General features: G+C 39.9%; 2 protein-coding genes across 2 annotated transcripts in view; one reads left to right on the top strand and one right to left on the bottom strand.

The window, feature by feature from the left end:
- The window catches only part of LOC115028835 (protein EFR3 homolog B-like), a 32,941-nt gene extending 30,102 nt beyond the window's left edge, over positions 1 to 2,839 (bottom strand). Inside the window, 3 exon segments of the mRNA XM_029462696.1 lie at positions 1,058 to 1,888; positions 2,103 to 2,241; positions 2,707 to 2,839. Coding sequence (XP_029318556.1) covers positions 1,058 to 1,142 — 85 coding nt within the window. The 5' untranslated portion in view covers positions 1,143 to 1,888; positions 2,103 to 2,241; positions 2,707 to 2,839.
- A 4,444-nt stretch (positions 2,840 to 7,283) lies between these two features.
- Positions 7,284 to 15,000, top strand: part of LOC115028833 (adenylate cyclase type 8) — a 13,398-nt gene continuing 5,681 nt past the window's right edge. Inside the window, exons 1-12 of the mRNA XM_029462695.1 lie at positions 7,284 to 7,319; positions 8,768 to 8,995; positions 9,428 to 10,171; positions 10,724 to 10,873; positions 11,427 to 11,557; positions 11,830 to 11,941; positions 12,048 to 12,175; positions 12,337 to 12,495; positions 13,205 to 13,439; positions 13,513 to 13,683; positions 13,776 to 13,876; positions 14,613 to 14,814. Of these exons, the coding sequence (XP_029318555.1) occupies positions 8,816 to 8,995; positions 9,428 to 10,171; positions 10,724 to 10,873; positions 11,427 to 11,557; positions 11,830 to 11,941; positions 12,048 to 12,175; positions 12,337 to 12,495; positions 13,205 to 13,439; positions 13,513 to 13,683; positions 13,776 to 13,876; positions 14,613 to 14,814 (2,313 nt within the window). The 5' untranslated portion in view covers positions 7,284 to 7,319; positions 8,768 to 8,815. The remainder of the gene's footprint in view (positions 7,320 to 8,767; positions 8,996 to 9,427; positions 10,172 to 10,723; positions 10,874 to 11,426; positions 11,558 to 11,829; positions 11,942 to 12,047; positions 12,176 to 12,336; positions 12,496 to 13,204; positions 13,440 to 13,512; positions 13,684 to 13,775; positions 13,877 to 14,612; positions 14,815 to 15,000) is intronic.

Raw genomic sequence — 15,000 nt, 5'->3', positions numbered from 1 at the left:
CCATAAACCTGATGCAGCTGCAGTGTCCTTGTAAAAGCATGAAGGAGAGCTTGAAATAAAATGTATGCCTACTTAATTAACCTTATTGGTTCACTTTTCTTTTGTTTTACTTTACTCCAAACATCAGTTCATAGAAAACGCTGCATGAATTTTCAAGGCTGATTATCAGCATTTAAATGTAGGTTGTTGAAACAATCTAAAAACACAACTGGCTTCTACAGTGTAGGCAAGTGAAGATCCATTAAAGCTTGGTTCTGCAATTACCAAAAGTGCTCAGCTGTCACTTATTGAACAAGGACAAGAGAGTTGGCTACAACAGCACTGCTTCAATGAATTAAAGATGGTGGTGAATTGTTCTCAGTTGAGCAGCTAATGAAAAAGATAAAAGACTCAGACATAGCTGTTTGTCTTTAGACTGCATTTCACTGCAGCTTGGAGCGGCTGTATTTGTGATACTTTAACAAAGTCCTTTAGGAGAAATTCATTTCTACACTTACTGTGAATGTCCTTCTTTATTTTACTTGGGTTGAATAACAGGGGCCTATTCCACTGTGCTTGAATAATCATTATAAACATTTACAATAAAGCTTTGTTTTCCTCGCTTTCGCAAGGCAGAAATTCTGGTTGCTGATACGCAATATTCCCTGTGGAGCTCTAAGCATATCTGTCTGATGGAAGAACAAACCTTCCTTTTATCAAATGGAAGGCATTTACAAATATACGATTTTATGAATCAGTCAAAATTAAGACACAGACTGAAAATGAAGGAATACCAGTCAATACTGTTTAACAGCAACCTGTGCCAAGTACCACAGCCAGTGCTCCTTTTATGTTGGCTTACTGAAGTGTTCAAGTACCGTCTACAAACTATGAAATAAGCTGAATCAATGTTACATGACAGGAGGCGGCTCACAGCGAGTCAAACACCAAACATTCATTTCTTTTTGCGACATGTAGCAAATGGAGAAAAGCAACTTTTCAGTGAAATAATTCTCTGTTCATGCAACAGAGAAGGAGCCAGAGAGAGAACAGAGGAGGTGGTGTTGTTGTCACTTACCCTTGCCAATGCGATGGTCCAGAAGGGTACGGCAGTCCAGTGCCAGCCTCTGAGAGGCCGGTACATCAGGCGCAGGCAAGGGCATGGCAGGCAAACAAACACACAACAGCCCACAAGCACACACACTACTCCTTTTATAGATACAGAAAACTTTTTAATCCAAACCGAAAACCTAAACGCAACACTACACGCAGCAGACTCAAAATGCCTAACTCTCTTATATATAATTTATATAAATAAAGTTATATTTTTTCTAAAAACCTTTGAAGAGTAAGCCTACCAATACTCACAAAAACTGTGACCGCTGTCAAATTCACAATTCCTTGATAGATGAGCTAAATGCCAAAATGTACTCACTCACATGCATCCACAACTTCTCAGTTGAGCTGCAATAAACATTAGACACATGCAAGGGTACATTTTCCATCAGTCAAGCCTGAACAGAAAAGCCAACTCCAACTTCTGTGTAAAGTTTCAAACTGGAACAAATTCCCAAATTCTCTCAGTTTCTGCTGATCAGCATCTCGTATGTCCCCGTCTTGAGTCTTCTTAGTAATTCGTGTTGCTACATAGGCAGATTGAACGTATTAACAAAGAGATTAACGATTAGTCCTTCAATAGGAGCTCTGCTCTCTGCGTGCGCCTCTCTCATTAATAAACATCTCACTGACACAATGGACCTCACTATCCACCCTAAGTCTCTCCCTGGGTGAGAGGGACAGGGAGACAGAGAGAGGGGAGGGTGGAGAGAGGCAGGGAGAGAGGGGCACTGTGGGACAGCCATTCAGTCAGTGGGCTTGAGGTTCAAGGAATGTAGCCATCAGCAGATGCCTACACAGGCAAAATGTCTGGTGAGTTATTTCTGCACATTACACACACACACAACACACAAATCTCCTCTCACTATATATTTTCGCAGTCAGCTGTGATCTATTGTAGAGTTGGATTGAGCTGCTCATACAACTACTTTTAATGTACTAAACAGTGCCTTAAGGCCAGCCACCTTGACTAAAGCACATGTGTTTAATAGTTTAGTGTTGCCCACCTGTCATGTTGGATGCTCGTCACAAGGCGGCGTTGCTCTTCCAGGTTCAGAGAGGCAGGGAGATGGGTGGCACTTCAGCCCCGAACGGAGTCTGCACCGGCGCTTTGAAAATCAGGAAAACCGCAGGATTGTCTTTGGCCTGTGGAAGTTAGTATGCCCAAATTAGCCGATGCCCTCATAAATATTGCGTGTTTGAACCTATCAAAAAGCGTGAAGTACCCAGATTTAACGTTTACCTGACCGTGACAAGCAATAGTGTATAATGTAACATCTTGTTAAAACAGAAATCCCAAATCATGACAGTTTCCAGTCAATTAACGCTAATGTTAGCAAAGCTATCTGTCACAGGGTTTCATCTAAAGTTGTCCTCTTTTGAAAGCGTAACTGTTTCGACACAATCCCCTTATTTTGATTAGATCTAGACATAAACTTCCGGTTATCATATCTAACAAGGATAACTCCTATTATTCAGAGCTAGCATTATTCTACACTAATAGCAACGTATGCTATCGTTAGCTAGCTGAAAGCTTGGGCTTCCTTAACGAGAATCCCCTGGCTGCGATTATAACAACAACGTTAATAAGTGTCAACACACATTACTTACCATGAAGTGATCCAAATTAAAATCCTTAAAGTGTGTGGCATACGAAAAGTTAACGCCAGCCACCTTGACTAAAGTTCATCTACGCCAGGACACATTTAGTCGCAGCGTTACTGTTCCTCTTACTGACAGCTGTTACTGGCTAGCTGTATGTGACAGCCCACCGCTGGATAGTAGCTTTAGGCATGTCTGAACACATGCAATACTGGATACATACTGGAAAGATGAAAAGCCTATCATGCAAATACTTGGTCAGGTGTTTGACCAAATAAATGCTTTAATATAACATCATTATGACTGTATTGTGATTTTATTATCAGTATAATAACATATGGGTAATGTTATTGTTACTCTCCGCATTATAGCTGAGCTAACAGCTACTGATGTGTCAAAAAAGTAACATCCTTGGTTGTAAAATTCAACAAAAGCAATGATTGTAGCCTAATATGTACATTTATGTGATATAGGCTACGTTACATTTCTATGTATGTTAAAGCAGTGTTAATGTTTTGTTTTTATACATTGCTTTTAGAGGGATCAAATGACCACAGCGATGCAATAATGAATTAAAATGATTAGTAAAACAAAAAGGCAATTCAGTCTGACTATCAGGCTATTATGGAATTAATTAATCTGTATCTGTATCTGCTTCTGTATCTGTAGATGGGACATCCTGCTTTTGGAAGTCTTTTTTTCTACCCGGTGGTGACAGCAATGAGTCTAGAGAATCTGATATGAGATTGCTATGAACAAAACACGTTGCAATTTCCTGAGGTTGTTATCATGAATAATGTTCAATTTATCTTAATTGGTGTACATGACGTGTCACATTATCTGCCACCTTTTTTTTTATCTAAACTTGGTGCTTCTCGACAGACCACTAAAGCATTTACTTCACTAAGTCATCAGAACCCTTCTTCTCTTCTATGTTACACTATTTTTGTTCTTCTATAATGCTGTCATCTCTTTAATTGTTAAGCCCACATTCGATGGCTATTGGTGTTGGAGCAATTTTGAATGGAATAATACCATTTTACTTATGTTGAGCTAATGCTGGTTAAGCTACAGCTAAAAACAAAGAGTTTTGGGTGGTTGTCAATACAAGATATATTTGTAACTGCTATTAGTATTTGTATTTGTTTTGTATTTTAGTGCAAGAGTAGAACATTTTTGCAGAACTATGCAGAAGATGTGAACCTCATAAAAGATGACAAGTATTTCTAGATGGTTGCATGGGTTACCAAACGGGTCTACTGGGGACAGGCCCAGGTGATATGATTGTTATTAGCTTCCCTCGTTCAAAGGGAGCCTTTCTTCCTGCGGGGTCATAAAGACCTTTTATACTAGTGCTTCTTAATATCACCCTACCACACGGGCCCTCCATCTTTAGCGATGGGGGCTGTTTGGTGTGACTACGGGTCCATTGATTTATATTTGTATTTTGATTTTGTATCTTTTTGACACAACACATTGACGATTTTGTGTGGTGTGAAATTATTTTGTCAATATGAAAGTTCTTCACACACAATATGAAAGTTTTCCAGCACAATCTCTGCCCTGGTCAACATCTTTAGCTCACATGTACGCACCTTCACTTTCCAGAGCTTTTTAAGACTACCAACAAAAGCTGCATGCATACACCATCCAACTGTAGTCTAAAAGTCTTATGACACACACTCATGAGTACAGTGTGCATTTGGGATACAACACCGACAGGCGTAAAGTAGGTCTCTGTGTCCAACACAAGTGGCAAACACGTAGGCTAAAAGGTCAGTTCTGTTGCAGGTCTGGCTTGAGAATCAGATGATTAGCTGTAGACAGCCAAAGCAGTTAGCCTTAAATAACTAACTATACTCCGCACCATGCCTAACAACGCCACTTATCTGTTCTAAAATCACTGTAAACCACAGCCTCTTGTAGCTTATTGTATAATTAGCTTCTAGGGTTTTGCCCTTAGCAAACTAATTCATCCTAACTCCTCCCTCCGGAGGACACAAGCTCACAGGCACTTCAAATAGAGTCACTAAATGAAGATTATTTTTGTTGTTGCAGTTTGCAGATATTCACAGGCATTACCCTCAATTGACCATAATGAACACAAAGTACATGTTGTATCAGAATGATTTACAATCATTAAGTCTTATTGTTTCATCTCATTAAACATACTCAAATGTGCTTTACTGCATGCTTGCCAAGTGTAAGATACTGGTTTATAGTACTGTAGAACTAATTGCCTTAGACCTGGCGGCTATTTTTAGATATACAGTAATCAGCAAGAAAGGTCTGAGCTACGCAGTCACGGTTGGACAGATGGGAATTCATTAGATCAGCCTTAGAGGTCTGGACACAATTAGCAAAGCCAGTCTCAAGAACCTTAACCAGCTTAAAACCATAGGCACCACAGACCTGCTGATGCTATCAGCCAGTAAGTGCTCTTCCTCATCAATATTGGGGTATAGGTCTATTCCAAAACACTTGTTGTTCTTGATATTCTTGTTCCTGATGTTTTGTTTAGTTTGAACCGATTCTCCCTGATAATGTAATTCCTCTCTTGTAATCTCGCTGGTACAATTCATCTTCGTTGTTGCGATTATGTCATGTTTAAACAGAGAACTAAAGAATATTATTAACCGGTTAAAGAACGGTAACAGGTGGATCTGAATAGATTAATTCACTTCATTTTCTCAAAGGTCATTTGTGAAAAGAACATCAGGATGAATCAACAACACAGTATTGAATCAACCCAGCACATTTCAAGACAAGTGTATGGCACAAAATATCTGACAATGATCAGAACATTGTGTGCATTGGTTACAGATTAATCCTTGCCGTGTATTAACCTAAACCCACCTGATATATCTGAAACAACCACAAGAAGACAGAAGTGAAGACACTGAGCAGCAGAGTATATCACTGTCTTCAAAATATTTAATGAGACCCTTAGGAGGAAATAATTCAATCTACAATCATCTACAGTGGCCAGCCTCGACACATTTTGTTCACAGGGAAGAGGAAGATAACAAATAAGTTATGATAAGTTATATTTTATTCGATTGACTGTGTACTTCTTTCAGAGAAATATCATGAGTAAAACATGACAGAAAGCTTCTTTGTATCGCTGGAACATTGAGACATAAATGACAGTCCTGGCGTACCTTTCTGTCTTCAATAAGCAGGTATAACACTGGTTTTAATTGCCTAAATGATTGCCCTATTGGACTGTTTTGAAGCACATAGAGAAGCAGCCACATGACTACGATGAAGTCGTGTTAAACCCGATTATAATTGATTAGAAACAACATTTTAATAAGGTCTGGATTGAAAAGCAGGTGAACCTGAAAAGCAATTACAAAGAAATGGCTTAAGCCAGCACCCCATCTAGAGGACTAATCAATTAAAACATATTTTTAAAGGAAAGAATCACCGTCTCTGTGAGACTTCAGTCATTTAAATGTGAGGAAATGCCCAGTAGTAGTTTGTTTAAATGTGTTAATTATTATTTTTACTTATTTCTTTACCTAAAATGACCCATGTTCTATTTTTGTGTACTATAATTAAATTGTAAAAATCTAAAACGATGGTTAATTCTGTAAAAGTATCTAACTAAAGATGACTGCTGTAATATGATCCCAAATAAAATAAAATGTAAAACAACAAAAAAACACTTAAGCCTATCTTTTAGGTCCAAATAAACACCATTGGTCTCCATCAGATTAATAAAATAAATACCCTAAAGCTCGCATAGTAGCTAACAATTGTATGGAACACAATAAAACATACATGAACGCATTTATTTTTCAGCAAAGAGTCAAAATATTTTCTCCTTCAAAATGTTGCTCAGATACTGTAGAAACACGTGAATTGAAATGCTTAGTAAAGGCAGAGTTATTAGCATCCATTTGCTGTTGAATCACCTCAGGGTGCTGTTACCAGGTGCGAGATGATTCAGCGTCCTTGCTTGCCCAGAGAAGCTTTTAGGTAATGTTTTTAACTGTTCCCCTTTTATGGCTCTAATTGAACTAACACATACTGACATAAACAAGAGCGTGAAGGCAATATGGAGGCAGTAACTCTGCTTTTAATTTCTATCATGACATCGGAATGGGAGTAAATGAAAAAGATAAATGTAGAGTATGAAAGAGAGAGCATATTAAAAAAAAAAAGCACTGATCGTAATGCTATTTCATTTAAATGTCCACTCTTAAAAGATTTGGTTAGGTCAGTCAAAGGTTGACAATGTTACATTTGTCTCGGGGTTGTCTTGGTGCCAAGGATCTCGGCTTTGCAGGACAGTGAGAGTGGCTGCTGACTTACAAATCCCCTTTGCACTCCTCACTCCAGCAGCTCTTTGTCGTTGCAGTTGTCGACTTCATTTCACAACAGTCCAGGTGGTGACCTACAATCCTGCCAGAACGACTCCACGCATCTTGGCTGGATCTATACTGTGGGGACTATTTTGTTTCATTTTCCCTTTCATGGATTATGCCTTAATTTTTCAGATCTACAAACAATTCCTATGCGATGAAATCAGCGATGTGGAAGTGGATTACAAAGGGCTGGACGAATATATCCTATGGCAAATTCTGGATATGAGGAGAGGATACACAATATAAAATGTAAAACAATACAGGTCAGTCGTGGCCACAAGACAAAATGTGTTTGTCTGACAATGAAGTTGTTGTAACTTTTCAGACTTTTTCTCTTCTCCATGCAGGTGAAGTTGTGCCAGAAATCCACACTCTGCTTCGACACAACTCTTATTTTCCCAGAACACGAGTAGCCTATATCATACAGAGAGCCTAAATTCAAATAGTGCATGTAATAAAATTACGTAAATGAGTCTGAAATATTGTAGTAACAAGAAATCCTTCAAAAGAAGAGAAACCGGAATGCTTGGTGTGTAATCAACAAGTGCATTAATATAATGCTGCCATATTACAGCATTCACTCACAGGGTGAATATGTTCAGCTGCCATAATGGACAGCCTTAATTAAAAATGCAGTTCTTATAATATAAAGTGTTTCATCATATCCGTTCTGTGCAGGGTGGATACATAGTGGCAATCAGACTGCTGACAATAGACTGTGAGTGGGCGGGACAGCAGCATCTAGAGACAGAAGGACCTGGAGGAGTTTAACTCTGGGCATTAACCAGCTCAGGTCTAAATCTGGCCACCAGATAATTTGTTGGAAAGCTGCCTTTCTTCTGGCACACAATGTACAACACATTTAGTCTACAAGGTGGCTCTTCCAAACATGCTGGATGTGTGCAGCATAAGCAGTTTTGTCCACATATATCTGTATTTTGAAAAGGGTTTAAACATTAAAGATGCTTTGATATGATTTGTTTTAGAAGACTTAGACACATATATTTGTACACCTGTTCCGTGTGGCCCAAGTAGTAGATCATAGATCATATCAGGAGCCACAAAGGCTGTAAAATCAATTGTTGTGCATTCACACTGACAAAATAGCAGCAAGATTCTGCAAAAATCAATACACACTACAGTAAAAAGCAACAGTATGAAAGATGTAGAGATAATGCAGTGATAAAAAAAGGTGGATAAACTGTTATCTCAAACCAGCAATCACCAATGAAATTCTGAATCATATATATATATATATATATATATATATATATATATATATATATATATATCTTGACTCACAGGTGACAAATACAAAGAGTAAAAAAAAAAAGATCAAAATCAGCAGGGGTCAAGCTCCTAAAATACTGGATACTACATTTCCCACAATGCAAAACACCCACATGCTTCCAACTCCACACCTGTAGTTTGTAATATTTTCAGATATACATTGGTAATATGCAAGCCCCTGCTGAGATAACCCTGACGACATCACCGTTACATCATCGTTGTTATCCTCCAGAGTCAAAGAGGACATTTTGCAGTTGTTTTCACGGGCTAAGTAGAACATAAAATACTGAACCTAATACACAAAATTGGTAGAGTGCCCCTTTAAGAAAGAACGTCCATTATGTTGTGAGAAAAGCAATTCTAACTCCTCACTAATTTCCATCTTTTCCTCTTTTTTTCACCCCCAGCAATGACACTCTGTCAGCTGCTGCCTCCTCCTGATCTGAGACCAATGGATGAGGTCATCTAAACTCATCACCATGGTGACCTTCTCTGAGACAACACAGGTCTCCTCCAAGGAGCTGCTTGAGCCGCCCTGCCTGTCCACGACCCTATCCCCTGGGCTGCGGCGGAAAAAGATGCTATGGAAGAACGCTGTAAAACACATCATTATCCAGCAGGAGCTCAGCACTCAGGTGAGTTATTATCATACATCAGTGGATTTGTTACATCCAGATGAAACTGTTGTTTTGTACTGTTTTGTTTTCTATTGTTCGAAACATATTCCCCTACAAGATTATGAGGATTGGGACAGACCTGGTTTCCTCTGAACTATTGCTTCATTTTACACATACCAAAGAAAATTGAGTTAAACTGAAACTCATGAACATGAATTATTGGGCAACTGCAGAATGAGTCCAGACCATTCAATTATTCAACAGAACAAATACTTTAAAGGGCCAGGTCGCCTAAATAACCAAAGAAACCTCCCTTGGTTTTACAGTATTTTCCCAGTGTTTTAAGATTACTCTAATACAATGCAGGTGAATGGAATTGAATTTATAGTGCTCCAAGTTTTGAAAATGTATGTTAGAGTAAACACGTCTTATTTTCTGTTGTATTGGCAGGTGGGTTTAGAGCCAGCAAGTAAAATCTCTGTGACGGATGCCTACATGGATGAGATCAACAGACAAATCCGCAACAAGTCCTCACGCGGGGTCACAAAACGCCGCTCCTCCACATTTAGGGTGCACCCTTCGCAGGCCCGTGGCTCCACCTGCACCTACAACGGTGTCAGGGGTTCTTTTAATGAATACGCATGCGATGCCGACTTCTTTAAACACTGGGGCCACACAATTCGTGGAGTCTACATACCCAGCCTGAGGCACACCTTCAAGTCTCGGGATCTGGAAAAACTCTATCAGCAACACTACTCCCACCAAAGACGCAACTCTCTCGCCATCACCAATATAATCGATGCAGTAGCCAAGCTGCACATATTGGTTCTGTACCTGGCACTGGCACCTGAGGTGGTCACAGATACTCTGAGCGGCTGCCTGACCGCCATTTTCATGGTGTTTGCTATAGCGTTGTGCATTGTTGTGTTAAACTACAAAGACTCCATGTCCCCACGGTGGCTTCACTACGCTGGCCTAGCTAGCTGGTTGTCGCAGACCACGCAGGTGCTAGGAGGACTGGTGTATGGACTGGAAAATGACCCATCGTGGTATGTTTTGTTCACATTGTTCGCCACATACACGCTGCTGCCGTTTCCTCTGCTGTGGGCCATGTGCGCCGGCTCCCTCACCTCAGTGCTGCACCTTCTGGTGGAGATCCTGCGCTGCTATAATGATGCCGCGCTTTTGAGAAAGGTGAGAAAATCAGCTTTTGATACGTTTTTTACAAACTTTGTTCCCAGAATGAATCTTGCAGGGTTTTATGTCTGAAATCTTCATTAATGTGTTAATTAATTTGTTTTGTTAAATAACATTCCTTTATTGTTACTGTTTTAAAGTTTAGTCTAATGTATTACAGATAAAGATTCCTTCTGAGCTCAGTCTTATATAATATTATAGTTTTATGTTCCAGATCCTAATAAACTCGAGGTACTTGGACTGTTTAAGACTTCATAGAACACCAACTGATAATGTAATGTCTGTCTTTGCATTTCACAATTCTCAAACCCTTTTCATTTTTCTAATTGTATTTCTAATTTCTAATTATCTCTCGAGTGATTATGCAGAACAAACCATGTTTTATTCATGTATTGAAGTTTTTTTTTAAGCCTATATTTTGTGTACAAGCCCACAAAACATACATCTCTGACATCCCTTAAGAAAATGACCCCATTTCCTCTTCTTAGCCCACATGCATTAGATTTCCTGCTTAAAACTGTATGAATGCAAAATCTTTCTCACATGCAGGTGTTTGCCAAAGGCCTGCTGTACTTGGGTATGAACACAGCCGGCTTGTTCATCCACTACCTGACAGACCATGCCCAGAGACAGGTTTTCCTGGAGACACGGCGTTGCATTGAGGGTCGCCTCAAACTCGAGCAAGAGAACCAGAGACAGGTACAGTGACTGCTGTCATTGTGCTATAGCAGGGGTGTCAAAGATGCGCGGGAAGACTTTGCAAAGTGTAAAAATTAGTTGCTTTGATCATAAAGTTCCAGATACCTGTGACAAAATGTTTTGTGCCTTTGTAGATACACCGTGATCTGTAAGTTGTAATGCACATGTGTAAATGATCAATTGAGGCATACTATTGTTGAAATTGCAAAGAAATTTGAACATTTTCAGAATGTACTTGTACTTTTTTGCACTAAAACAAAGGGGAAAATTTGGAGTTGTCGTTATTAATAGGTTATTATGCTGTGATTTTACTGGTCTGGCCCACCTGAGATCAAATTGTGCTGTATGTGGCCCCTGAACTAAGTTTGACACCCCTCTGCTAGAGGGTTGACCTGGAGGAATATGAAGACAGCGACATGCTGGATTATGACTGTTATCACTTTTCTCTTACATTTACCAAAAAATTGCTTCCTGAATTCTCTTCTCACCTGTGTGCAAACAAGCATTATGCTGGGGATACCACACACTGTCAAACAGTTTTTTTGCCACACAGGAGCGTCTGGTGCTGTCGATCCTGCCTCGCTTTGTTGCCTTGGAGATGATCGCTGACATAAGCTCTATGGAAGATGAACTCAATCCTCAGGAGTTTCACAAGATCTATATCCACCAGTACAGAGACGTCAGGTACACACACACACACACACACACACACACACACACACACACACACACACACACACACACACACACACACACACACACACACATAGCATTAGTATGCTTACAATGCTTATACAAGAGGATTTGGGAAAATATGTTTCTCATGGATGCTGTAAATGATTTATATTGCAAAATCTTTATATTCAGTCTTGCCTATGTTCACTGGGACCAAACAGTTCAATAGGAATCTCCTGTTACAATTTAAACTTTAACAACTCTTCCTCTCGTCTTTGCAGCATCCTTTTTGCAGACATCAAGGGCTTCACTCTGTTGTCAATGAACCTGTCGGCCCAGGATCTGGTCCGAACCCTCAACGAGCTCTTTGGACGCTTTGACCGACTCGCAGATGTGAGAAATGTCGCTCTTTTCTTAGTTTTTTAGATTATTAATCATTTCTACTCTATCAATCATTTATTTTCTCTTTTCCCTTGGGTCTTGACTCTCCTCGCCACAGGAGCACCACTGCCTGCGGATAAAGATACTGGGCGACTGTTACTACTGTGTGTCAGGGGTCCCTGAGCCTCAGCGTGCCCATGCCCGTCATTGTGTTGAGTTGGGCCTGGCCATGATGAGCACCATACGGTCAGTCCTAACTTGCTGGAGGTCTTGAGGGGGCATCGTGCCGTCACCTGCAAAACAATGATACATTTAATTTCACTTCACGACTGTTTATGTGCAGAAACAATAGCCGATCATTAACGTCATTTGTCTTACGTGGTGGCTTTACTATCCACCAACACCAGGTACTTGCAGAATCAGATGAAATTTGACATGGACATGAGGATTGGGATCCACTCGGGCTCCGTCCTGTGTGGGGTGCTGGGCCTACAGAAATGGCAGTTTGACGTCTGGTCCTGGGACGTGGGCATTGCCAACATGCTGGAGGCCGGGGGAATACCGGGGTGAGTGGTCTCTTCTAGTGCTTCTAATGCTTCTAATTCCAAAAGTAAAAGTGCTCATTATGCTGAATGATTTCAGAATAATTGATCATTTATTATTTGATTATATTTTGTAGTGTAGTTGTAAAATGGAAATACAAAATAGTACTTAAGTACAGTACTTGAGAATGTACTTACATCCAAGTAACAATTTGATGTAATGCGTTTGATCTCTGCCCAGATAACCACTTAGATCCCACTCTTCCTGATTCCTCCGTCTCAGATTGTTCGGTTTTTATTACCATGTCAATGTCGTGGTGTTGTGAAAAGAGAAAATAAATCTACAACTCAACAACAATGGCCTTAAAATAAAGGTGAAGTACTTCATTAGACATTATTATACTACTTAAGGATAAGTCCTGGCTATTTAATTTGATCAAATTGAACATTTTAGTTCAAATGTGTCCCGTGCTATAAGGTGCATTTGCCCTCCTGTCCCAGTTTTCAGCAGGGATCCAAATCACATTTTTTCCAGAAACATTGTAAACACAACAAAGTGTGTAAACCCAAACGTAGATGATACTTGACAGGCTTCTCAAGTCTAAGACTTCCTCATATATGTAAAAAGAAAACCTCATTCTCAATAAGATAAATTAAAAAACGTCTCATTATTGAGATTTGAGAGCCTTTCTTTGCAGAGATAATATCTCCGCTTGTATTCTCTCTCATCCAGACGCATCCACATCTCAAGGGCGACTCTGGACTGTCTGGGAGGCACCTACAAGACAGAAGCTGGTCACGGCCGCGACAGGAACGAGTTTCTGCTCAAACACAACATCGACACTTTCCTCATCTGCCCTCAGGAGGATAGGAACAAAGTTGATCACGCTGAGCCCCCCAAAGTCCTAAAAACTAACCGAACCTGGAACGCGGAGCTGACCTTTGGGAACGGCATTGACATGAACAGTGTAGGTGTTTCTAAACAGCTTTGTATTGTTGGCACTAAGTACCTGATTAATCTCATGTCTCATTTTCTTGCAGATCCTCGCTTCCTTCACCAACGGCTCGCTGCCCAACATATGGCAGTCCACCTCCAAGGAGATCAACAAACGCATCCAACACGCTATTGAGATCCGAAGCAGTGATCGTATGCAGAGGGAGCACATCACTCCGCTGACTCTGGTGTTCAAAGACAAGCACATCGAGGACAAGGTAAGCAGGCTGGTTGGTAGGACGACACAAGTTAATAACCTTAGTAATGATGCAATGATTTATCTTTCTTTGATGTCTTTTGGTTTGTCCAGTTCTCCCAAATGAGAGACGAAATGTTCAACTCCAACCTGGTCTGCTCCTTCATCATGTTCCTCTTTCTCATGGCTGTTCAGGCCCTCATTCCTGCACCCAGGTAGGGAGACGGCAAAGTTGTCCAGTCGAAGCGCACGTTAATTCATATTCATTTCTTTTTATCAGGTTTGAATGGTTAATTTATGCCCTTTTATACAATTCTAGACTCTATTATTAAATCTATTTTATTAAATTAAATTAAATTATCTTTTTTAATAAATATGTTACTATTACTTGGTCCATCACTGACGTTTTCCCCGTATATCAACAAAAAGGTGAAATAAACACGACGCACGATGATCCGTCACGTTTTCTGTAGTTTTATGGATTGTAGCTTTAAATATAATTCTTGATTAAAAGTCCAAAATAATCCGTATTTATAGATACTGAACAATATTAAATGTAACTTTTTATTTATGTATTTTATTTACAAGTTTATTTAACAGTGACCTCAATAATAAACACACATTTTCAATACTTCAAATTTATGCAGAGATTTAGGTAAAAACTAATTTTCCTCCCCAGTCACTAATAATATATACAATAATACAAACAGCAACTGACAGAAAATGTCAGTTTTCATGTTGGTTTGTCTGATTTTAAAGCCACTATGTGTAGGATTTAAAAAAGATTACGTTGGTGCCATCTGGAAGTAGTTTCAGGAATATAATTCTTACTTTTCTGGATCATATGTCACACATTTTCTTTTTCTTTTTTAATTCTACCCTGGAGTAACATTTTCACTACTCGCTTCCTTCCTCTTCCACTTCCATTCCTCCCTTGCTCTTCCTCTGCAGGCTGTTCCCGGCTGTCCTTCTGTTTTCCGTCTTCCTGCTCGTCTACATGCTGCTGCTGCTGTTGGCCCTGGCTGAAGAGTTCAGCTGCACTCCTGCGCCACTTCAGCAAATCTGCTGCTGGATTCATGAAAACAACAGTGCCCGCAACCTCCTCACCCTCACCGCCATCCTCATCAACTTTGGCTTGGTCTCTACTGACATGGTGAGAGTATAAACAGCACAGGGCCAGACTTGTATACCTGCAAATGTTGAATAAAGTTTATTTCCCTGTTTGTGCCTGCTCTTTAGAGGAGATAGAGAGATTTCCACATGAAACTGGAGCTTGCACATGACATGAACATTAGAAATCCACCTGCTATTTGCATGTACTCCAAGGAACTCTCTTTTA

The sequence above is a fragment of the Cottoperca gobio genome, chromosome 24 (genome assembly GCF_900634415.1).
Source record: "Cottoperca gobio chromosome 24, fCotGob3.1, whole genome shotgun sequence".
Lineage (NCBI taxonomy): Eukaryota > Metazoa > Chordata > Actinopteri > Perciformes > Bovichtidae > Cottoperca > Cottoperca gobio.
This window is presented reverse-complemented; position numbering and strand designations above follow the sequence as displayed.